We start from the raw sequence: 24,497 nt of genomic DNA on the forward strand, positions 1-24,497 counted from the left end.
CCAAAATAGAACCTGACAACTTTACAGGGACCATAATTGAAAATGAAGCTTCATTTCACAGCAGAATCGTGCAGCTTGTTGACAAGAGTTATTCTGACTTTGTCTACCATAGGGCCTCTTATAGCATGATATACTTTGTTGACAGTCAAGTGCCTCTGATGACGATAGCATTTTTAAAACGTCATCCATGATCACATAAAATGTCACTCGGTACTAGTTTGAGGACCAATGAGAAAAGAGAAGGCATCTGGATGGGAAATTGTCGAGAGTTTATTTAATTAAATACTGACAATTCACAAATCAGAGTGTCAGGTGGTATTGGGAAGGAGGTGAGAAAGGTTGGGTAAGCTAAGAGTTTAGGTCCTCCCATAATAAAATGAAGCAGTCATGATACATAATTTATTGCAATAGGCTTAGGGAAGAAGAGGTCCTACAATCACAGATCTAGATTTACAAATAAAAAAGCCTAAGGTCATACAGAAAGTAACCATTAGGTCCTTTGACTTGGGGAAAATCAGTTGCCATTATACTAGGATGGGTAACATAATCTACACTACACTTATATTTTTAGAATTAAATCTCTCATTAGAGAATTTCTTTAACTACCATACTGATGGTTCACCAGCCTTGGAAAATATTAGAGGGAGAAAAAGGAAGATGTCTTTCTACTTGGAGTATGCTGGTAAATGTTTAACAATCAGACTTTTAAAAATGCATGACATAATTTTAAGTTTAATTTGCATTATTAACATTTTCTTCATCATTTTCTTAAGTCTAGAAAATCAAAAGAAATCTCTTTTTAGGACTAAATCTCTTTCTTCAGCAGTTAAAAGAAGAGAGGATGTTCTCTTTAGAATTACTTGTTCCAAGCAAATTGGATGCTGAGATGCCTTGGGAAGTTAAGAAATGAATAAGGATTAGTTTAGGGACAGTGGACTAATTTAGAGATTGTGTTGGTAGAGATTACAAATGTTTATATAGGATAGGAATGAAAAGAAAAAGGAAGAGAAAGGTACTCATTGTCAAGTTCAATGGTTATGTTTGTCTTGTCCACACATAATACAAAGTTATAGGCTACACTATCGAGTGTACATAGGAATTTTCCTAGGTACCACATTAGAGGGAGATGGAGGGAGAAGTAAGTCTTTCTTACTCGGAGGTGTGCTGGTAAAGTTTTAACAATCAGCCTTTTAAAAATACTTAACAAAATTTAAAGTTTAATCTTCATTATTAACATTTTCTCCATCATTTTCTTAAATCTAGAAAATTAAGAAAATAATAAATCAAGACCTGATTTATAGTATTTACTGATTGCCAAGATATAAATGCTCACACTCAAAATTTAATAATTGGTTTTCCCAAGGCATTGAACTGGTTCCAGTATCCCTGACTCTACTTTATGGCTAGGAGAATTATGTTGTTTGTATTTTTTTCAATAGTATTATTTGGATAAGTCCTGGAATTGTATTTTTGTACAGAACTTTGAAATAAGAAAAATCCTTTTTTCAGTGCAATCACATCTGCTTTGTCTTAGAGAGGGACCTGGGAGCATTGAGATGTTGAGATTTTAGATGTTAGAGGTGGACCTTAAACTCAGCCTTTTCTGATTTGAAAGGTGACTGTGTACATTAGCATATACCACCTCTTTAGTCTGTTATACTGCCTTTAATTCAGAGGTGGCCTGTTATACTTTTATAAGTGGGTACAGTTTTTTTTGCAGGGCTGCTAAGTGGCACAGTGGATAAAGTACTAGGGTGTAGTCAGGAAGACCTGAGTTCAAATTGTGAAAGCTTGGACATTTACTTGCTGTGTTATCCTAGGCAAGTTAATTCACCCCATTGGTCTCTGTTTCCTCAAATGAGTTAGAGAAGGAAATGGCAAATTACTCCAAATATCTGCTAAGAAAAACCCAAAAGAGGTCACAAAGAATTCATTGCATCCAATTAGACGCAACTGAAATGAATGAACAGCAACAAAACAGTTTGTTTACTCCACAGAAATAAAGTGAAATCAGAGCTAACTTTTCCTGGGTATAAGTTGAAAGGACAAACTCAAGGCCCGGATAGCCTGGGTGACAAATGTCTGCATCTTATAGAGTCTCTATAAGGAGAGCATAGAGCACAAGGGTCAGACGTTGACCTGGATACCAGGTCTCCTGTATCTCTTGTAAATAGAAGGAAATTTGAAATGGCAGAGAGCCTAAAAGCCTGCCTACTCACTGAGAAAAGTAGCCAGATTCTATTCAGGTATTTTCCAGATCAGATTTGTTCCAATTTAGCTCAGTGTTAAAAATCTGAATTTATAAAACAGATAAACTAAGGAGCAATTATCCATGTTACTAAAATATTCTTACTTTATGAAAGAATTCATTTAAACAGTTGCTCCTCTGGTATTTTTCCTGCTTAGACATCATTAGATTCTTTACTGAGGAATTAGAAAGGTGAGTCAGAGAGGAAGTGAGCAGCTGTAGGGGGCTCTAGACCTACACAAATACATGTGAACAAAGAGATACTGGACTGGCTCAAATATAGAGAGAAAAACAACAACCAGAAAATCTTAATTTAGAGCCTTAAAAAACAATAATTATATTTTTAAAAACTTATCAAATTATAAAACTGCCTTCAAAAACAAGTTAACTTCTAGTTAGCTTTGAGAGTTAACCATAAGATAAAGATTTTTTTAAAAACCCAACATATTTTAATAGAATAGAAAAACCTATGGGAAAGGCAACATTGCACATTGGAAATGAGGGGATAGATCTGAAGTCATGGGGTCTGGTTTTGAATTCCATACCTTTCTGTGTGACTCTGGATAAATAACTTTTTGGGTTTTTTTCAGTTTTCTCATTGTTAATAGCTAATATTAACATAGTGCTTTAAAGTCTACAGAGAGCTTTGTATGTGTTATCTATTTCACCCTCACAACAACCCTGGGAGGTTGTTATAGATACTAAATTACCCCCAATTTACAAATGGAGAAACTGAGGCATAGAGAAATTAAGTGACTTTCTTAGGATCATATAACTAGTATCTGAGGTGGGATTTGAACTCAAGTTTTCCTGATTCCAAGTCCTATATTCTATCCACTGTACTACCCAATGAGAAGTTTAGATTATATGACTATAAGATTCTCTCTGCCTATGAAGTAAATATTTAAAACTTGCTGTTTGTAAGCTCAGCATAAGTTATAATTATTATTATTTAGTAATAACAAAAACAAATAACATTCATTGTTTTAAAATTACTGAATCTATTTTTTCTTGGTACTTGGATGGAATAGATCCCAATTGCTAATTTGTTTTACATATTTACTTTTAAAAGAATGATAAAAGAAATACAGTACAAATAATAGGCAGCATATCTATACTGCTCTAAAATTTGCAAAGCACTTTATATATGTTATCTCATTTGATTTTTGCAAGAACCCTGTGAATAGATGCTATTATTATCCCCAATTTACAGATGAGGCAACTGAGGCTCAGAGATGGTTGATTGACTTACCCAGGGTCACATAGTAAGCGTTTAAGACAGAATCCCAATCCTAATGCTCTGTCCACTTTGCCACTCTGCCCACTGTACCACCTATTTTTGCCTGTACTTTACTTAGTAGTTATATTCATGAAGAAGACACTTTTAATGATTAAAAAGTAGCTTTCTTTATGTATCAGAGGAGGAGGAGGAGGAGGAAGTGGCTGAAGAAGTATTGGAAGATGTCTGTACAGAATCATCAGGGGAAGAAGAAACTCCTGAGATAATATCCCCACTCCCTCATCCCAATGCTGAGCACCAGTCCATACCTGAAGCACTTCCTGTTGCATCTGTGGAACTACCACCTACCCCACCATCTGCTGCAGAGGAGCTTGTAACTCAGGTAAGCTTCTGCCAGAGTTCTCCTCACCCGTGGGACAGATAAGGATGGATCATTATTGAGCAATATGAGCAGTTTATTCTGACTCAAAGAAAAATGAGTAGCAGGTATTCCTACACAGTACATGGAAGAAAAGCTTTCAGGATGAGTCATGAAAGAATTTTTAGCTGTCATTTGATTAAAAGAATTTCTTCCTCTTTATAAGCTCAGTATTTCCGCAAGGAATTTCCTCAAATCCATTTAATCCATTTTCTGAGTCAATCGTCATTTTGCCTATAAGCTATAATTTGTAACCGCCTGAAAATGTAAAAATCACTGAAAACTGGTACCAAGAGATTCATGTCTATATTATGTTCATTAGTGAAAATATAGAAATTCACTTTATAGTCAAGACAGGAATTAAGAGAATCATTATTATTTGAAAACTTCAATTTGTAATTCAACCAGCAAAAAAGAAATTACCTAAGTCATACTAATTCACTTCTTTTTGATTGAAGTATAATCTCATCTCTTGTCCTTTTTCAAACATGCAATAAATGAAATCTGGTTTCCTCTGTAACTATTTGTTTTGTTAGCTGGATTATTTAAGTATTTTCTTAGGAAGAGCAGGCTACTGGTGTGGCCTATTGCTGTTTTCTACATGTTTTATGGATATCAATTGTCTAGGTTTCACACTTAGTATGTTCCTAGTAGTACTGACTTCATGACACACTCAGTGGATGAGATCTTTACTTGTTAAATTGATAGACATTATGCAAACATCAATGGAGGAGGCTCCTGTGGGCCCTCTCTTTGCCTATCATAGATAACTGAAATTATTCATGTCTACCAAAATTATCAAAGGAACATGAGCTGTTAAAAATTCTCCTATCTGGGCATGGCGGCATACCTCTGTAATTCCTGCTTCTGGAGACTCTGGGGATAGAGGATTGCTTGAAATCAGGGGTTCTGAGCTGCAGGAGGATCAAAGTTGATTGGATATCTGCACCAAGTCCAAAATCATGAACCCCCAGGGGGGGGGGGACACCAGGCTGTTCTAGAAGGATTAACCCAGTCCAGATCAGAAAAGGAGCAGGTCAAAATCCCTAAAATGCTTAATAGTGGGCCTGAGTGGTTGCAACTCTTCAGCCTAGGTGCCATAGAGAGAAACAGAAAAAGAAATTAAAAAAAAAAGAATTAACCCAATACTAATTTGACAGCTTAAACAAGACATCATTTTAAAAAATTACTTATAGTTTTAAGGAAAGAAGCATTTCGGTCATGGGCAGAGTCTTAGTGCTATGAATAAGCTTTTTGAGTTAGAACAAGTCTGAACTTTTTAATGATTTTTTTGAGAATACAGAAAAACATCCTAGGAAGGGAGATAGGAGCTTGTTGAAGGCTTAAAACATTGGGAGATAAGTGAAGACATACAAAATGGAAGCAGTGTTTTGTTTGAACATTCATAGCAAAAATTTGATATATTAATGTATATAATGTATACTTGATTACAATTAATTTGAGTAGGTGCCTGCCATTGTTCTGCCTAGAAGCATTGAACTTTCCAATGGAAAAGACAAAAGCACTGGGCTAAATGCCAGACATATGAAGAAAAGCAAAAATAGTCCCTGCCCTCAAGAAGCTCCCAGTCTAGTAAAACAAGACAATATGCAAACTATGATCATACAAGACATATATACAAAATAACTTGCTCATCTTCATCTGAGACAACAGGGCCAGGGGAGAACTGAGGTGTGTGTGATAGCAGCAGGTCTCTCAATTTCAGCTCCCCTAGCTCAGCAGGTATCACCCAGGCCTGGACCCCATCTCCAGATGAAAGAAAGCACACTGTCCTGTACATACCCTGTAGACTGGGCTAAGTTTCAGTTTTGAATGCTGTCCTTGTCTCCACCTCCAGGAGGAGAGGCCCCTTAGCTCTAGCAGAAGCATAACTAGGTAAAACAGGTTAGACTTCCACAAGGTGATTGACTAAATCTTTTGTCCATAGGAAAACAGAAAGCTCTGTTCATAATTCTTTGGAAGTTCTTTATTTCCATAGAAAAATAGTGTGTGAAACTGCATTTCTTCTTTTTATTAATACAATCAATTCTCAGTTTTAGAGAGGAAGGATTGAAAGCATTTTTGAAAACCATAGAAAATGTAAAAACAGACAAAAACACACCTTCATTTTGGCTGACAGCTTTAACTTTCTCTCTCTGTGCACGTCACATACTTAATAAATTCCTTTTCTCAATTCATTCATTCATTTGTACTGAATAAAACAAGGAGTGTCACTGATTCAGGGTTTCTTGTCTTCTCCCTGCTCCTCCCTGCCCTCCAGTAGATTTTGTTCAGAGGCAATTGAATAAAACATATACAAGTAGCAAGAGAGAAGAAGAGAAAGGAGGGGTTCAGTCAATTAACTCTGGAATAATGGAAATTTCAGAATCCAAGGTATAGGGGCATAAGGCAAAGAATCACAGATTTTCTGGGTGACTCTTTTGGGAGAAGGGGAAAGAATAAAGAAGATCTGAAACAAATTCATCAAATCAGCTCATAATGAGAAGCTGCCAGCCAGAATAATTAAAGCCCATTGCCTTTTTTTTTTTTTTTTTTTTTTTTTTTTACTTTCACTTTGTTTGTCCCAATTAAGGGGGAGGTGGTGCCAAGTGGTGCTCAGCAGACTCCACAGTCTGAAACTCAAGTACCGTCAACAGCATCGGAAACCCAGGATCCCTTGTTTTATCCTAGTTGGTATAAGGCCCCCAAACGGCAAGACACCAACCCAACTCCCACCCAAGTGAGTGAAGTTTCGGGTCAAGTAGGGCCTTCAGTTTCTGTGGATGCCAGTGGGCAGAAGGCAGAAGAAGCAGAAACCACCCCGGCATCCACTGAGAGGGCAGCAGTGAGTGGTAAGGAAAGTAGTACAGCTGCAGCTACTTCTCAGGTCAGTGTCCATCCCCATTGTGTCTGAATGCCTTTATGCATCCATCCCTCCAGCTCCCAGCAGAGTATTATAGGACAAGCAAAAGGCTTTCAAAATGGAGCAACAGCTACAAATAAAATTAATTGCAAGGTTACATTTTAAAAGTACCTTTCATTCTGATCTGGCCCCCTTACAACTGGCTTCCCAATGGGGGATGTATGAAGACTCAGGCCCACTGGCCGGCAGTTAAACCTGCAGTGAAGAGCTGCCGTGTCTGTAGCAATCAGTTGGTTGTCCAAGTTGCCCATGTGGAATGGCCACTTGTCCTTGCATGGCCTTTTCCGTGTCCTCCCAGAGCTTTCTTAACCACTGGCTTTTGTGTCATTCACAGCAAGGCCTAAGAAAGCATGATTAATTGAAATTTAATTCTGCACTGGAAATAACTCCTCTGATTCATGACTTTTGGTAGTGTTTCAGCTATGCTAGACAAAGATAGTTTCAACTTAATTATACCTGTGCTTTCCTGGGCATAGATTCCTGATAGGGGATGAGAATGATGTTCCAGTATGTATTTTGCCCCCTTTTCTTAAAGAGATACTCTATGTTCCTAAAGAGTTATATGTGAAAATTTTGTTTTTGTGTAATGAGTGTTTGAAACCCATGTCATGGATTGGATGCTTGCATGGCCATGGCGTTTCACAGAAGATACCCACATATCTTCTTCTGAGGTAGGAATGCTGATGGAGAGTCGACACTCATCGGCATTCTTGCCCTGGTGTGTGGGTTTTGGTGTTGCACTGATATAGGAAGGGTTTCACAGCCCATGCTTCTGGGCTATGAAAAACAGATAGAATCTTTTCCAAATAGCAAGAATTGGTATAAGGAAGAGACGTGTTGCAGGCTGGGTGAGGTAAGCTATTAAAAATTTCAAGAGGAAAATAACTAAGTGTTGTGTTAGGAGTCAAAAACAAAAACAAAAAAATTAAGAGATAAATAATTAGTGAATATTTGCTATATGGATTTTTTTGTTGTTTTTTTGAAAAACTTTCTGTAGTGGTTGTATGTAAGTACTGAGAGCAAGCTCTTACTCATTTTGGTGAATGTAAAGAGAGTGATAACTCTATTTACATGGAGGAGAAGGACCTGTTTTCTGAAAGGAATAGAGGAATTCACAATATTAAATACATAGTAATTACTGAATAAATCCTTATTAATTAAAGGCAAAAAATTGGTTCTGAATAAAAATTACAATACAACTTCTAGACTAGTTGTACTTAACCTTGGATCTGTGAACTTGCCTTAAATTAAAAAAAATATTTTGATAATTGTATTTAAATGTCATTCATTTCTTTTGTAATCTCATATAATTAACTTTGTGCATTTAAAAACATTATTCTGGGGGCAGCTAGATGGCGCAGTGGATAGAGCACCAGCCTTGAATTCAGGAGGACCTGAGTTCAAATTTGGTCTCAGACACTTAACACTTCCTAGCTGTGTGACCCTGGGCAAGTCACTTAATTCCAGCCTCAGGGAAAAAAAAAAAAAAAAACCCAAAAACATTATTCTAAGAAGAAATCCCTAAGCTTCACCAAACTGCCAAAGGCGACCATGGTATTAAAAAGGCTAAAATCTCTTGCTGCAGACAATGTTGAAAACTAAAGTTATTTCTGATCATAACAGTGAAGCATTCTTCTTATTTCCTCACAGGAGTTAGCACTCTGCCTATCACTTTTGGCTTTTGTTATCATACTTCACTACATCTGGAGTCAGATTCATACTTGATTTTTATCTTGATGGGTAGGACATATTTTATTTATCATTGACTAACATTATCAGTATTTCTATCCATAATGTTCCCCTTCCAGATACTCATAGGTGTGTTTCATCCCATGCCTGGAACCTGAATTGTCTTAAGAGAATCATGCTGTCAGATCATATTTGCTGCCTAAATCTCCCTACTGCTCAAGCTCCTCCATCCCCTCTCTGAGGAAAAATGCTCCATTTTCTAATCTTGCATGGTGGAAACCTCCCTTCTCCCTGGAAAAGGGCGAGGTCTGACTCAGAACAATGACTCGATGGGTAATTATTCAGCAATCCAGTATAGTTAACCTAACCAAATATATAAAAGTTTTAGGAAGCCCGATTCCACACAAAACAATCTCTTGAGGTATGACAAGGTACTCACTGACCTCAAGTGCTAGTAATGATTATAGTTTTTTCCTACATTACAATCTAGATTTTCCTGGATTAAATTTTGAGGGTTTCTCTCCCCATCCCTCCATCTCTCTAATGAAAAGATGCTGCACAACAATGATACTATAAATTTGAACTTGAGTGGAGGCACCTATCTCCCATCCACATATTGTCTGGATGTATCTGAGCTGGTTGGCAGCAGGTATCTATGGAGAAGTACCTCAACAATTATGAGCAAAAAAGCATTTTTTTTTTAAAGTAGGGGATTATTGAATAAGTGGCTATCTTCCAGCCAAAGAAAACCAGGAGAAAAATCAGGGAATCAAAAATAGCTCTTAAGTAATGTTTGTAAATTACTTTCCAGCTTTAATCCTTTTAACAAGCTTTTAAAAATTTAATTCATTTATGAAGGTTTCTTTTGGTGCCGGTATATTTCTATTTTAACTTCTCTTTAAGGTGATTGTTATCATATTAATAAATACTATTTTAAAAATCTAAGTCTGACAGCCTTGTAAGTAACTGACCCTACTGAGCCTGCTTCTCAGCTCCATGGGCCTGTGCCTCCAAAGGCCTTCAGGGTGACTGGCAACATGCGGTCCCAGCTATTTCTGGTTCGTTGACTTTTCCTTTGGTTGACATTTGGCTGGTCTGGGAGCTCCCCATCACAGAATTCAATTTCTTTCATCTCATTAGTTTTTCTGTTGTCTGTCTTCCAATGGCAGTGCCTGCTTGTCAGCCCCCTTTCAGCCTTGGATCCATCAAACTGTGTAAGGGATGGTGGGATGGTAGAGATGGCAGCTTTCTCTCCTCCAAGTGGTACCCTAGTAAATGAAGTAACTGTAGTGATACCCTAAGTCTTTTTGACTCTGTCTTGTTAGCAACTCTTCAAGTCTGGGATATAGTTACTTGTTTGATAATCTCTTCTTAATGATAAGTATAATTTGCATTTATATAGCTTTACAAAGTGCTTTACAAATATTCTCATTTGATTTTTACAACTGGAGGAGGTAGGTGCTGTTTTTGTCCCATTTTACAGAAAAAGAAACTCAGGCAGACAAAGGTTAAGTGACTTGCCCACAGTTAAATAGTTAATAAGTACCTGTGGTCAGATTTGAATGCAGGTCTTCCTGATTCCAAATCTTGTGCTCTGATTATCACCACTTTGCTGCCTCCTTTTCTAGCCATTCATCAAATAGAAAAGAATGGGAACCTGCATTGACCGTGAGCTTAGTGGGGGTTAATGAGGAGGAAGAAAGGATTCTATTTTACAGCTTATTTATGGATCTGAATGATTGGCTAAGAGTTCAGCCTGTGTTCTGAGTGTCAAGGGAGTGGGCGGGCGCCACCATAATTTTTGCCAAATGTGTCTGAGGCTGCAGAGGGAATGTTGAGCTTTGTGGCTTCCCATTCATTTATCCCATTTCATATATGCTAAAATTCATATGTCTGTTCGTTGGAATTGCGGTAGGAGAATTGAAAGGTAAAGAAGGCAGAGGAAAATGCATGTTCATTATAGTTGAAAACCAGGATTTACATTGTGCAGGAGAGAGCTTTTTTGGGAGGGGAATAGAATAGGGTGGGAAGAAAAAGCTCAAGTAGGAATGATAAAGTAACTTTGACAATTTTCCATTGGCCCAGATCCATAAAACCCAATGAATCAGTGTTAAGTAGTCAGTCAACCAATATGGAAAATGCAGGTAGGCATCAATTTTTAGAGAGGATTGACTATTTGTCAATTAATTTGATGACTGAGGCATCCCACAATTTAATGGGAGTTTTTTCCCCATCCAGTTCTTCAGATGCTGAAATCTCAATATAACAATAATAATCATAATCACAATGTTTTTTTAGACCAGGATCCAATCAGCCTCTAGATACCTCAAAATTTAACACTAAACTATTCCTATAATTTGAAAGCTTAAAGGTGCCCCCAATTCAGTATATTGAGGATTAAAAACAAAATTTCTATTTACCTCTTTATAAACCTGCCTTTTTCTCCTTTTTTTGACTCTTTACTCCTTTCTTTTTGTCCAGTTAAACATATTTCCTAAATGTCTTCTAATATGTCATATTTCTTTTGTCATCTTCTTTGTTTGGGTCCTCTCATATAACTAAGTGATGTCTCTCCCTTAGCTAAGAGCCTCAGTTTCTGCTGGAAACTTTATTCTGTGACTTATTTCATGCTCAATCCCTTATATGCCAACCTATCAGACAATCAGCACTTTTTCCCGCTTGGGAATTTCCTCATATTTATTCACTTGGTGAAATCCCATTATGGTTTTTCTACATCCAAATGGTATCCTTTCTAATGCAATCCCTATATCCAAGCTATAAAAACCACCTGCTTTTTCTAATTCCTTTGTGTAGAAAACTAGATAAAAAGATTTATTTGATTCTACTGAGCTTGCAACTGATGAGGGAAAAAAGCCCCCAAATGTCTGGTTTCTCTATCATTAGTGAAATGTATTTGCATTTTACCAAAGGCACATTAATATTTAACTTCCTCTGTTCTACAGAAAAAGAATATATCACAGGAAAGTTTAAATTCAGTTCGGGGTTAACCTTTAAAACTTGGGGCACATTGAAATGAATAAATGTTATTGGTTACTTGTCCTTAGGACATATTCCGAAATTCATTGCTTTGAATTTCTGAAACTGCCTGTTCTCAGTTTCCTCATATGTAAAGTGAAATGCTTAGACTAGTTGGTCTTCCTACTAGTTTCAATTGACTGTGATTCTGTGAATTGCACGATGGGTCCACTTATACTGGCTAGGTGGTGCAGACCCTGCAATTCCTTCATTTCTCCTGAAATAGTGTGGAGGGAGCACAAAAAGTCTATTACTTAATGTCTTTGTTTGATAAAGGAGTATTAAATTTATGAATCCTTGGAGAGTTGACCTTGAAATTTCCACTCACCTAGATAATAGCAGTTGTTTGCTGTGTCAGTTGAAAAAGATTTGGATGGAAATAACAATTTTATATACTTACTGATTAAAAAAACAAACAAACAAACAAACCTGAAATGTTACATCTTTTCCTAGAACAGGCAGAAGAGCTGTGGAGAAAAGAGCTCATTAGAATTGGGAGTAGGAGGAAGAGATGAGATGTCAAAGGACTTGCTAAGATAGCTATAAGAAACTCAACCAAAAACATACAAAAGATTCATGTTTGCTGCCCTTGGAAAGCAAAGTCTTTGAAGCTACATTTTCAACTGGCTATGGGTCTCTGGGCAAATCAATCACTTAATTCTTCAGCCCTCCTGGCAACTGTCTAAGACTATTTTTGCAGAGAAGATACTGAGTTGTACCAGTGGAGGGAGATCCTCACTGGAAGCTCCTAATTCCAATGTAATTATAGATTCAGATTTTAGCCCTAATATAATAATACCTCTAGTTTATTGATTTCTTCAGGAGGTCTTCTTAGAGGGTAGCCTTATACTATTTCATTCTATCCACTTTTAGAAATACTACCAACTCATTTTTTAAAAAATGGTCCTTCCACCTGTATCTAAATCTCAAATCACACTGATTTCTGATTTTGTTTCTTTAAATCCTGCAAATGCCAATGAACAGTGAATGATGTTTAGAGGGTATAGGGGCTTTTCAATGTGATCTTTAGGGGGATTTATATTTTTTTCTGAGATGGAAAGAAGTAATAGTGGGCTTCTGCTTCCTGGAACTGCTTGTTGATCTGACATTGGGGATTTTTGTTAGCCCTCTTTAATGGATCCTTATATATTGGATCAATGGATCATTGACTTCTTGTTTTTTAAAAGAATATAGAGAGCATGATATCAAGACCACTAGATGGGGCCTCTAGTCCTTATTTGCCATTAATTGCCATATGACCTTGGGAAGATTACTTAGCCTCTCTTTGCTTCATTTTCCTCAGCTGAAAAATAAAGCAGCTGTATTAGACCACAGAATTTTAGGACTGAAAGGAACTTGGTGGATTCAGCCCCCTCGTTTTACAGATAAGAGAAGTTCAACCCAAAGAGGTAAGATGACTTTTCAAAGGTCTCACAATGGAATGGCAGCTGAGCTCTCAAGGAAGCAAAACAAATATTTCTATGGAGATTCTTTCCTATTCATGGCAGCTGCTGGATTAATCCAGCAGCTGTTCTGACCAAATCCCATGTGGACATGGTTTTCTCACAGTGCAGCTATTAACAAGAAGGAGAGAGGTGCCATTCAAACTTTAATTTTGGAAAGATAGCTGTACCTAAAGCTCTGCAATCAACCGTTTTTGTCAGTTGACAACTTGATCATCAGTAGAACAACAGGTGGTCAAGATAACATAATTCACTGGAAGTTGGATTTGCAGGAACAAGAACAAAAATCCCTCAATTTTAAAGAAGGTCTTAGTTTAAGTAATTCTGTGTCCATATTGTGTATCACATTTATTTAGGCTGAAAGTGGTTAAAAATAGAATTGTATCCAAATTATACCCATAATAATAGATGGGTAACCTTTGATGGGGATAAAACAAAATTATGACTTTGATTTTTGCCTGGTAATATTTTATTGTGGAAGATTGATGGATTAGATCCTGGATAAAGGTACTAAGAGTAACATTGCTAATGATGCTTTCCCTGTGAAGCAAAATGGCTTTTCTCCCTCCCACCCAACTTTTCCATCCATGTCTTGGCCCATACTCTTGCCTATGTACAAAATGCCTTCCCTTCCTTTTTTGTCTTTTGATTTCCTGTCCTTCCTCTGAAGTCAGTCTTAATCAATTCTAATGGGAGTTCTTTCATCTTCTTTTGCACTCCTGAGAGAGGAAGAATACATCTTGCCACCTTCAAGTATGCTTCTCATCTTAAGTATCTTAAATAGATTTTTGTTTCCTAAACATTCACTAATTCCTTCATAGATGTCTATCTAATCTTGGTATTTACAAAGCATTTCACACTGTAGTAATCTTACAAACAGGTGTTTAGACCAGGGGGCCTTATTTTAGGCTGATGTAAGGGCAATTAGAAAAAAAATAAAATTCTCCCACCTTGCCCCAGTTATGATCTCCAGAATGGCCTTAATCTAAATTCCATTAAATGTATTTATTATCAGAGCTTTCTTATCACCAGCTATAAAATAAATTCAATTAATATCTATTGAATATTTATTCAGTGAATGGATGACTTTGCATTAGTGACTTAATGGAATATCAGTGTTCATCTCTTTTTCTTTTCACTGTCTATCATTTGTAGTATTGGGGAAAAAAATCTCAAATGATTGACTTGGTTTGTGTGTTGATTAGTTTTGCTGAATTGCTTCCTTTTCTTTCACTTTTTTCTTTTTTTTTTTTAAGCATAGGATTACTTAGGGAATAGAGAAGGAGTATTCAGAAATAAAAATGATATAAAAACAAAAGATATCAATTAAAATCATAAAAGATATGATGGATGACTTTAAAGGGAGGACTTTAGCAGTTAAAAATAAAAAGACATCAAAGTCTTAATAAGAACCAAAGATTCCTTCCTAGGCCTCTTTCCTTATACCTAACAAACAGATAAGTTTCTTAAACTTAAGATATTATGGAATTTCCCTTACTGCTTTCCTTCAGTCACCTACTTTTATGGTGAAGATTGAATAAGTTTTCCATTTATAGAGCTGATAAACAGAGCAATCCATAAAAGTTTCAGCTGGTCATAGAAGGCAGTTGAATTATCTTTCCCTCAGGTGTTACATATAGAGAATAAAACTATTTTCATTCAAATGGCCCTTGGGATGGAAATAACCTTTCCTGTTTCTTGATCAAAGGTAAACTCCAGATTCCTCTAGAGAGAACTAGAGGTAAAAGATGTCAAAGGCTAGAGGTGCAACCACTCATATTTCCTGAGCTGGTTTAATTTCAAAGTTATTATGGAGCATTAAAAAAAAAAATAAGAGGGAACAAAGAGCATGGTGTTATTCTAGTGCCTGATTTCCCATGAGTATGAATGCTTCCTATGTTCTTTGAAACGGTATATTTAATTTTCCAAAACAAATAGAAATGAATGAGAATTAAACTGTGTTCTCTCAATTTAATTGAGGGATTCAGGATGTCAAATTATTTTCAAACATAAATCTCGACCACAGAGAGAGCACATTGTGTTTCACAAATTAAGTCTTACCAAGCTTATAAATCATTACCTCCCTTATGCTGGGAGATGTGCTAGAATTCTATTATGACAAAAATAAAGGGACAACAGATCCATGCTCTACTGGCCTGCCGCATTCTCAATTTCACATTTAAAAGAACAGGAAGTTGTGGATGGTAAGAGTGCAAAAAGGCAAATATCTTTGTATTTTAGTTCACAGTTTCACTAAACAATGTGAATGACCAGGTTAGCTCTAAATAGGAAAATAATGAGACCACTGCAGCTAATGTGATTCATTTGTGTTTTAAGGCTACATATTTTTGATTCCTTTTACCCTCTGGGGAGTCATATTCTAATACTTGTTGATTCTTGAATTTTACTAAGAAGCCAAAAAGCCAATGATAAGTGTCACAGCAGACCACAGTTCACAAAGTCAGCCAGAAGCCTAAATAAATACAGTAATAATAGGAAAGCAAGTGTAGCTAGCCCCTTAAATAGGAAGGAAAAAAAAAAAAATCAGTTCTACAAAAATGTTATACAGGTTCTGGATTAATTTCCCCTAACAAATTACATTTTTAGCTCTCCCATACCAAGAGAACCATAAACCAGAGATATTTGTGGTATTGTAATTAAATAGCTAATGTTAGTCTTGCTTCCCATGTTTCCAAAGTTTTTATTAGTTTGCTTTTAACCTGTGCTAGTTATTAAAGGTGGGTATGCTGTAGATATTACTGTTGGAACTCATGAATCTCAGTAATTGAGGAGTTATTTAGTTGAGGCAGCTAGGTAGTTCAGTAGACAGAAAATGAAGCCTGGAATCGGGGAGAACTAAGTTCAAATTTTGTCTGAGATTCTGTGTGACTCTAAGTAAGTCACTGAACCTCTGCCTCAGTATCCCTAACCATAAAATGGGAATAATAATAGTACATGCCTCTCAGGTTGTTGTGAAGAGCCAATGATCTATTTGTAAACCACATTGTATTATCCATTGTGTTCATATAACTTAAAAAATGATTAATATGGAATTGAAGAAAAGGAATGAATGTGCTGACTTCACCTGTCCTGATAAGTCTGTAATAAAATCATAATGACTCTTATGATCTAGTTGATCTATGATCCAAACTGGTCCAACATCAGAAACCTTGAAAAACAAATCTCAGCCTCTAGCAATTGTACAGATTCTTTTAAAGGGTGGCAAAATAAGTTCTTTAAGAGTAGAGAGACTGTGTAGATTAAAAACATATATATTTGGATCCTCAAGACCCAGTCAGTCAGTTAGTCAACAAATCTTTATTCAGTACTTACTATGTGTCAGGCAGTGTGCCCTGGGCACTGGATTATATTAGATTATAGGAATTTGTCTACCTGTGATGAATTGGTCTGTAAGTGATTTTGCTTCTGAGAACTAGTCCTGTTTACTTTTGACATCTTTTGGGTTCTCTGCTACTTGGTGGGGGAGAAGGAATATCATTCTTAAAGAGAAAGAGGTGCCTTGGTTTTCCTAGGGTTATAGTTTATATTTTCCCTTCAAATTCACAGTGGCCACATGTGTTATTTTTTAGAATAGTAGGGGCCAGTCACAAATCTGGACAGGTGAAAGGCCTGTGCTCAGGCCCCATTAGGGTTTGGGCTGTTAGCCTATACTCATATATATTTCATAGAAATATTTCATTACAGTAGAAAATCAGTGAGTGGGGCAGTAGACCCTGGAGTCAGGAAGAGTCATCTTCATGAGTTCCAATCTGTCCTCAGATATTTGTTAGCTGTGTGACCCTGGACAATCATTTAACCCCTATTCACCTCTATTTCTCATCTGTAAAATAAACTGAGGTTGGAAATGGCAAACCATTCCAGCATCTTTGCCAAGAAAACCCAAATTTGGTCATGAAGAGTCAAACATGACTGAAAAGGACTGAACAATAAAAATAGAGCTTCCATTTATGGGATTATATAAAGCATGCCATGGGCAATGACCACATTTTATCTTATCTGGGGCAAAACAATTTTGAATTCATGGCTGTAAGCTATGTGTAGTAAGGTGGTGCTTCTATTTCTCCATTCACCCATTCCCATTGCCCTGGTGATTTCCAATACCAGCTACTCTAACTTCATCTCAGAGGGGTGGTCATTATATCCCATTTTGGAGCACTTTTCTCCTGACCAGTGCAAAAATATCACCTACTTAAGTCTTATCATGGCTCTTGAAAGAAATGATGGAGAATAGTAGTGTTAAACTCATATAGGAAGGAATTCCCAAGGGCCATAATTAAGTTAGAAAACCATAAATTAACTTCTATATCAAATTATTAAAATTTTATTGAATTAGCATTTCACAATTATATTTTAAAATCTGATTTATAATATACTATACATCATATAATATATATACTATATAATAGTATATTATACATAATATACTGGCATAGAAAAACAAATTTGGCATTAAAAAGAAAAAGCTTTAGATTTGGGGTGATTAAACCTGGACTAAAATCCAGATCCTGCTATTGGTAATAATACCCCAAGTAACCATTAGGAAATTAATTCATCTCTCTGGGCTTTACTTTCTTCATCTACATGTGGCATAGAGCTACATGGCTAGGGAAGCACAGCTAGTGTCAAAGGAGGGATTTGAACCCTAGCTTTTAAAAATTTAAATTTAGAGCTCCATCCACTACTTCCTGCAACTTCAAGCCCTGAATCTGGCATGAGAAAACTTGACTTCAAGTTACTTGCTATGTGACTTTAGAAAAGTTACTTTTTGTTTCTGAGCCTTAGATTTCTTATCTGAAAAAAAGATTAGATTTGATAACTTCTTTGCATTAAGAAAAATATTTCATTTATTTTTCTTCACCTTTTCCAAGCATATCCTACCTCTTCCCCTGTGGAGAGAGTCATACCCTGTAACAAAGAATAAAGAGGAAAGGAAGGAAGGAAGGAAAAGAAAGGAAAAAAAAGAAAGAAACAAATAAAGGGAAAGAAGAAAGAAGGAAGGAAGAAAAAAGGAAAGAAGGAAAGAAGAAAGGGAGAAAGAAAAAAGGGATTGAATGAGGAAAAGAGAAAGATAAAAAAAGAAGGAAGAAAGGAAGGAAGGAAAGAAGAAAGGGAGAGAAGAAAGGACAAAAAAAGGAAGGAAAAAATAAAGAAAATGTGGGGACAAGGATTTAGGAATGGGCATTTCAGCAAAATTAATCAACAGAGCCCTTGATGACATCCAAGGTCACTTCCTTCCTGGACATTTTATGATCTCAGAAGAAATAGTATCCTCTTGATATAATTGGCTTATCAGTAAACTGTTTCCCTTTGGGGGCCTGTTAGGTAAATGGCTGTGTTGATTTGTTTTTCTCCATTCATAGGGCCGGTATTTTCACAGTGGGATGTCCCATTCCTAACATACTTCAGTTACTTAAGCCATCGTGCCTGAGCTTGCTCCTGGGTGACAAACATGGCCATCAGAGCTCTCTTACATCGTTTGGCAGGACCCAGCTCCTCCACTTGGAGATGAGTCACAGACTGCCTTTCATCCACTGAGTTTCCCACTGTGCCCTCTAGTTGCATTTTTTTCCTCTGATCTAGAATTCGTGATCCAATGCTCAGGAATGTTAAGTGGGGGACCAGGCCACTGACCAGGCTTTCTTACAAGAGATCTAAAAATGTCCAGACATTCCTATTTGCACCTGTTTTCAGCATTTGATTTTATGAGTAACAGTGTGATATACAATAGAAGGAGCCCTGGGTTAAAACCAGAAAATCTAGGTCCTTGTCTTGACTCTGCCAAGCCACTAATTTTGTTTAGTTTTCTGGGAATGATTTTATTTCTCTAGGCCTCCATTTCTTATTTGTAAACTAAGGATGTTAAACTAGATCATCCAATAAGGTCTCTGCTGGCTATAAAATTCAGCTTAAAAAAACCCAAAAAAACACAGTAGGTAATACTTTGACTAACAGTGGATTTTTCCATTTTAGTTCAATTAGGTTTCATTGTTCATTCATTTCAGTCACAATCCCTTCTCCAGCTCATTTTACAGATGAAGAAACTGAGATAGAGTTATATGACTTTCCCAGTGTCACATAGCTAATAAGTGTCTGAAATTGCATTCGAACTCATGAAGAATCATCTTGTTTCCATGTTCAGTGCTCTATCCATTGTACCACCTCGCTGCCCCCCCCCATCTGTGAAGAAAATATTTTATTTAACTGAGTTATATAGACTCATTATCCATTCTGGATTCCCAAATGTTATTTGAAACAGAGTGCCAGATCTACAAGTTATAGCAATTGATCAGTCAATCAAACAAACGTATTTAAGTACCTACTATATGGTTCTCACAAGGTTTTGGGCTCATGTGCTAGGTTATTGCTGCCAAATAAATCTACCACAACACTGGAATTCTAGACATAGAAATCTAGGTTTTATAATTCTCAAGCACATATTCAGGAGGTAGAAAAATAAACCTCAACCAGAGATTAGTTTTCATTTACAGAAGAAATTAAATCAATAATATAAGCCATAACAATAGGTTACATAAACCTAGTCAAACAGATTGATTATCTATGCTTCCTTCGACTAAAATTGAAGAAACTAAGGTAATCAGAATCATGATTTCATGTATCCCTGAAGGAAATAGTATTAAACATACTTCATACATAAACTGTCACATTATAGATTAAACTATATTTAGAGGGTTCACAATGGGGATGATTGAGAAGAAAAGATATACATGGCACAAAGGTAACCAGAAATCTTGGACCCAGAAAAATCTGAATCATAAAGAGTGAGCTAAATCACCTTGGGAAGCTCAAAACTCTTCTTTACCTTCTTATCTGAGGAACATAAAAAAGGTCTTCTTTTAATATTATCATCCCATAAATCAAGTTTTGGTCAGGTGAAGCCAAATGTTAATATTAATAGGAAACAAACTTCAGTTAGCCAAAATGAAGGAATAGTATAATAAAATCAAATAAAAGAAAAATTTTAAAAATTCCATCATAACATATCAGGGTCAGATTATTGCAGCAGCATCCTTCCTAATCAGCACCAATGGAAGTGATTAGCACATAGAAGTTGCTTAATGGATATTTGCTGGTTGGCCAGATTGGTTGATTGATTGATAGATTGCCAGTCCCTGAGGATTAATTGTTGGGCACAAAGACAAAACTGAACAGTTGCTGCTCTCTAGAAACTCACGTTTTAGCCAAGGAGATGACATGTACACATATACACACATATGGAAGGTAGGTGTTGTAGTGACAGAATGCCAAATCTGAAGTCAGGAGGACCTGAGTTCAAATTTGACTGTAGATTCTTACTACTTGTGTGATTTCAGACAAAAAACTTCATCTCTGTTTGCCTCAGTTTTCTCAAGTGTAAAATGGGACTAATTATAGCACCTACCTCCCAGGGTCATTGTGGGGATTAAATGAAATAATAATCGCAAAGTGTTTATCATAGTACCTGGAATATACTAAGCGCTCTCTATATGTTACTTATTATTATTATGTTTATTACTTATTATTATTACATGATATAAATAGATAAAAGTAGAGAGTAAAATATAAGTCAAATATTGTTTCTATAACATTTCAGTCTCTTTCTTGCACTCCTATTTTTGCTACCATACATAGTTCAGGCCCTCATCACCTATAGCCTACATTATTGCAATAGTCTCCTAGTTGGTACCTCTGCCTCAAATCTTTTCTCTCTAAAATCCATCCTTTAAGAGATAGCAAATTGCTTCCCCTCAAGTGAAAATCTAACAGCTCACTCTTCTGCTAGTGGTTGGTGACCTTGAACCTGAAAGATAAATCAAATTCTAACATCTCTGTTAACAGAGGGGAGGAGGCACTATACTCCAGCCTTGGTAGAAGGGAAAATCTGGTCAAGCACTTGGCAAACATAAAAATATTATATAAACATTAGCTATTAGCCGAGGTCATTATCTTCTCTGGTCTAGATTATTGTAATGGCCTCCTACTTCTCTTGCCTGCTTCAAGGTTCTCCTCTCTTTGGTCCTCCACTCAACTGTCAAAGCAATATTACTAAAATATAGTTCTCATCATGTCACACCTCTGCTCAATAAGCTTCTGTAAATTCCTGTTTTCTCTGAGATACAGACTGCTTGATTTGGAACTGTCTTAAACTTGGACCACCAAATAACACATTACTATAATTCAGTCAAATTAGTCTACTTGTTGTCCCTCACATGACAGACTATCTTCTGTCCCAATTCTTTGACCAGATTATTGAAATAAGAAAATTAGAAAAAGGAGATGATATGGGAAAAAAGGAGGGAAATGAGAGTTCAATTTTTAGGAGTGGTGGATAAGACTTGAGTCAGGGACAGGGGCATCTGTTATCTGAGGACCAACCTAGCTATTGAAGATGGTTATTATCAAAAAGTTTGTCAACTAATCAGTGCCTACTACAGATCAGGTATCTGCCATATGAAAGCAGAAATGAAGAATTCCCTGTTCTTAAAATACTCAAGGTGTAAGTGGAGGCAATATGCACACATATTAGAATATACAAAATAATTTAAAATATTTATAAAGTAATGGAAGGTTCCAAACCTAGCATCAGGAAGATTTGAATTCAAGTGCAGTCTCAAATACTTACTACCTATGTGATGGTAGACAACTCATTTAATTGCTGCCTCATTTGCAAAATGGGGTTATTAGCAATTGCCCCCCAGAATTAGTGTAAGGATAAAATTAAATAATATTTTAAAAATTTTTGCAAAATTCTAAGGAGATTTATGGGCAGCTGGTGATACAGTGGACAAAACACTGAGTCATCTTCCTGAGTTCCAATCTGGCCACAAATGCTGTTAGCTATGTAACCCTGGGCAAGTCACATGATTCTGTTTACCTCAATTTCCTCATGTATAACATGAGCTGGAGAAGGAAATAGCAAACCACTCCAGGATCTGTCCAAAAACCTCCAAATGGGTAAAAAAAGAATCAGATATGATTGAAAAATAACAACAGCAATAACAATAAAGTAATATATTGATACTATTATAACTAATAGCAATAATAAAATAAATGCAAGGTAATTTTGAATGGCTATTCAAATTGAATAGCAAAAAAAAGGAGGTATTGGGAAAGGCCTTGTGTAGGAGGGGATTTGAGAAGAATGAGGAATTCTTATAGTTGGAGGAGATGAGAAGAAGAATACATTTTGGTCATAGATGACAGCTTCTTCAGTGGTATCAAAGTAGGGAAATGGATTGCCATATCTGTGCCAACAAGAAAGCCAGTCTTATACTGAAGAGTATAAGAACTGAGAGTAAAATATAATGAAATAAAGGTAGATTGAAGCTAGCTTGTGAGTGGCTTTGAATGTCAAGCAGAGAAGTTTGTATTGATCCTGGAGGTGACAGAATGAGTAGATAGAGTTCATTGAGTTCATGAAAAGAATGTTTCTTGGCCAAAGCACCCCATTGGTTCATTAAGGCCACCTATTAAAGCATGTATTAAAGCATTTGTGAATGATCCATACAGATGGAATATTTTGGAAAATTAAAATAATAGCTTAATCTCCCAACCTTCCCAGCTGACACAGTTGTATTTTATTAGAGCCCTTCAGTGCCTTTATCAAAAAGATAAATCTGGACCTGGGATTTCATTGGTAAAAGAAACTCTTAGGTGAGGAGACTTTCTCTACTGAAGCAGGTGGATATCTTCTTAGTTGCTTAGAACCCTGGGGTTCAACAACACTTGTTAAGGGTCAAATAGCTATTATGTGCCTGAGGTGGGATTTCAACCTAGGCTTTTCTGGCTTTAGTATCAGTTTTCTGTACACTATCCTATGCTATCTCTAACCTTAATCCAAAGAAATGACTAATAGCAGAATTCCAGCTATGATGTCAACATAAATCCAACCTGACTTCTTGCACTTTGTGATTTACTTGTGTGAGTGTAGCATGGCTCATGTCCAGGCTCATCTTGGAGTCAGACTGTCAGTGTTGATGCTAATTGAGCCATCAGGTCAGTCAGTTAAGCTCATGGTTTTCCTAGTTCCACTCTAAGCAAATCATAAGAAAAATAAAGGAAATGCACAGAGATCCTCCATGGGAACACCAAACAACTAACCAGGCTTTCATTGGAATATGAATCAACATTCTCTAGCACAATCTTCTATGACAGGAATATTTTAATTGACACAAGATGCTAAAACCAGATACTGGAAATGGAATTCCAAGAGTGATTTCATAATCACAAGTGAGTCAGGCTGTTGTCATTTCAATGATAAGGGTAATAAGAATTGTTGAGTGAGGGTGTGATTTGATATATAATTGATGTGGGAAAAACTTTTTTTTCAGGTTAAAAGAACAATTCTGGATAGGAATGGAATACTTTGTGTAACTTCGGGAACAGTGCCTTACACACAGTTGATGCTATAGAAATATCTATTCCCTTACTTAACGACCTGGTGTTTTCTTTCTCCTCAAATTTCTCATGGAATTTTAATTAAATCTCTAATTTTTTATATTTTACAACATTTCTGCCAAGTAACATAAAAAGCAGGGGGTGGGGCTGCCCAAGAGCCCAATAAAGGGTGATGAATATACCAGACTTGCTATTCTAGCTTTCAGTGGATTAAAAAGCTGTTTCATTTATCACCTTTCCTCCTTATACCCAATCTCAATTAAGTCCATTGTTATATGTGTTTTACTGAAGTAGTAAGGTTCTTTTACAATATAAAAATTACCTCTGCGAACAAGGAGACTTTCAGAGAGCAGCAGAGACAAGAGGGAGTGGAAGGCAGTAGGAGAAAGGAGCAGTGTTGAAAAGTGGTTGGGAAAGGGGACTGGATAATTGATTCCTGAAAAGGAAAAAGAGTTGCTTGAAAGGAATCTTTTTTTCAAATGACCTGAATTGTATTATCTCACTTTTAGATTTATATCCTTGTGCCTAGTGTAATTTCTAGCACACAGTAGCTGCTTAACAAACATAGCTTCTTAACAAATACTTATCAATAAAACTTCACTATTGTTTTTAGATACAACAAATGCTTTATTTTCAAAATTCTGAGTTTATAAATATTTTCAGATTAGAAAATTCATGTCATGGATATATGTGTTCATATTTGTTTCTTATTCTTGACTGAACTATTTCTATTTAACTTGTTGAAGGGACTTCAGATGTGTTGGTGTTGGGTTTTGGATTGCTGGAGAGGAATAGAGTATAAGCTCCTTGAGAGCAGAGACTTTCATTTTAGCATTTGTATCCATGACACATAGAATAGTATTTGGCATATACTAGGAACTTATTAAATGTTTATTTATTGATTGAAACACTTGGAAGTGGCACATGACATTGTAATGAGTTTTGTGATGCACCTGAGTGTCCTAGCATATTTGTTGGGAAGTAATGTCAGAGCTGTGACTCTAAGTGAGTCACTTAACCCCAGTTATCTTGCAAAAAAAAGGAAAGGAAAGGAATGTCAATGT

At 36.3% G+C, this 24,497-nt stretch overlaps 1 protein-coding gene across 2 annotated transcripts in view; it reads left to right on the forward strand.

The window, feature by feature from the left end:
• TRIM55 (tripartite motif containing 55) overlaps nucleotides 1–24,497 on the forward strand; it is a 67,106-nt gene that overhangs the window by 36,664 nt on the left and 5,945 nt on the right. The window contains exons 8-9 of one of the 2 annotated variants that reach the window (XM_074278797.1): nucleotides 3,668–3,870; nucleotides 6,500–6,793. In XM_074278797.1, the coding sequence (XP_074134898.1) occupies nucleotides 3,668–3,870; nucleotides 6,500–6,793 (497 nt within the window). The remainder of the gene's footprint in view (nucleotides 1–3,667; nucleotides 3,871–6,499; nucleotides 6,794–24,497) is intronic. The other variant, XM_074278798.1, reaches the window with a different exon arrangement.

The sequence above is a fragment of the Sminthopsis crassicaudata genome, chromosome 1, assembly GCF_048593235.1.
Source record: "Sminthopsis crassicaudata isolate SCR6 chromosome 1, ASM4859323v1, whole genome shotgun sequence".
NCBI classification, from domain to species: Eukaryota; Metazoa; Chordata; class Mammalia; order Dasyuromorphia; family Dasyuridae; genus Sminthopsis; species Sminthopsis crassicaudata.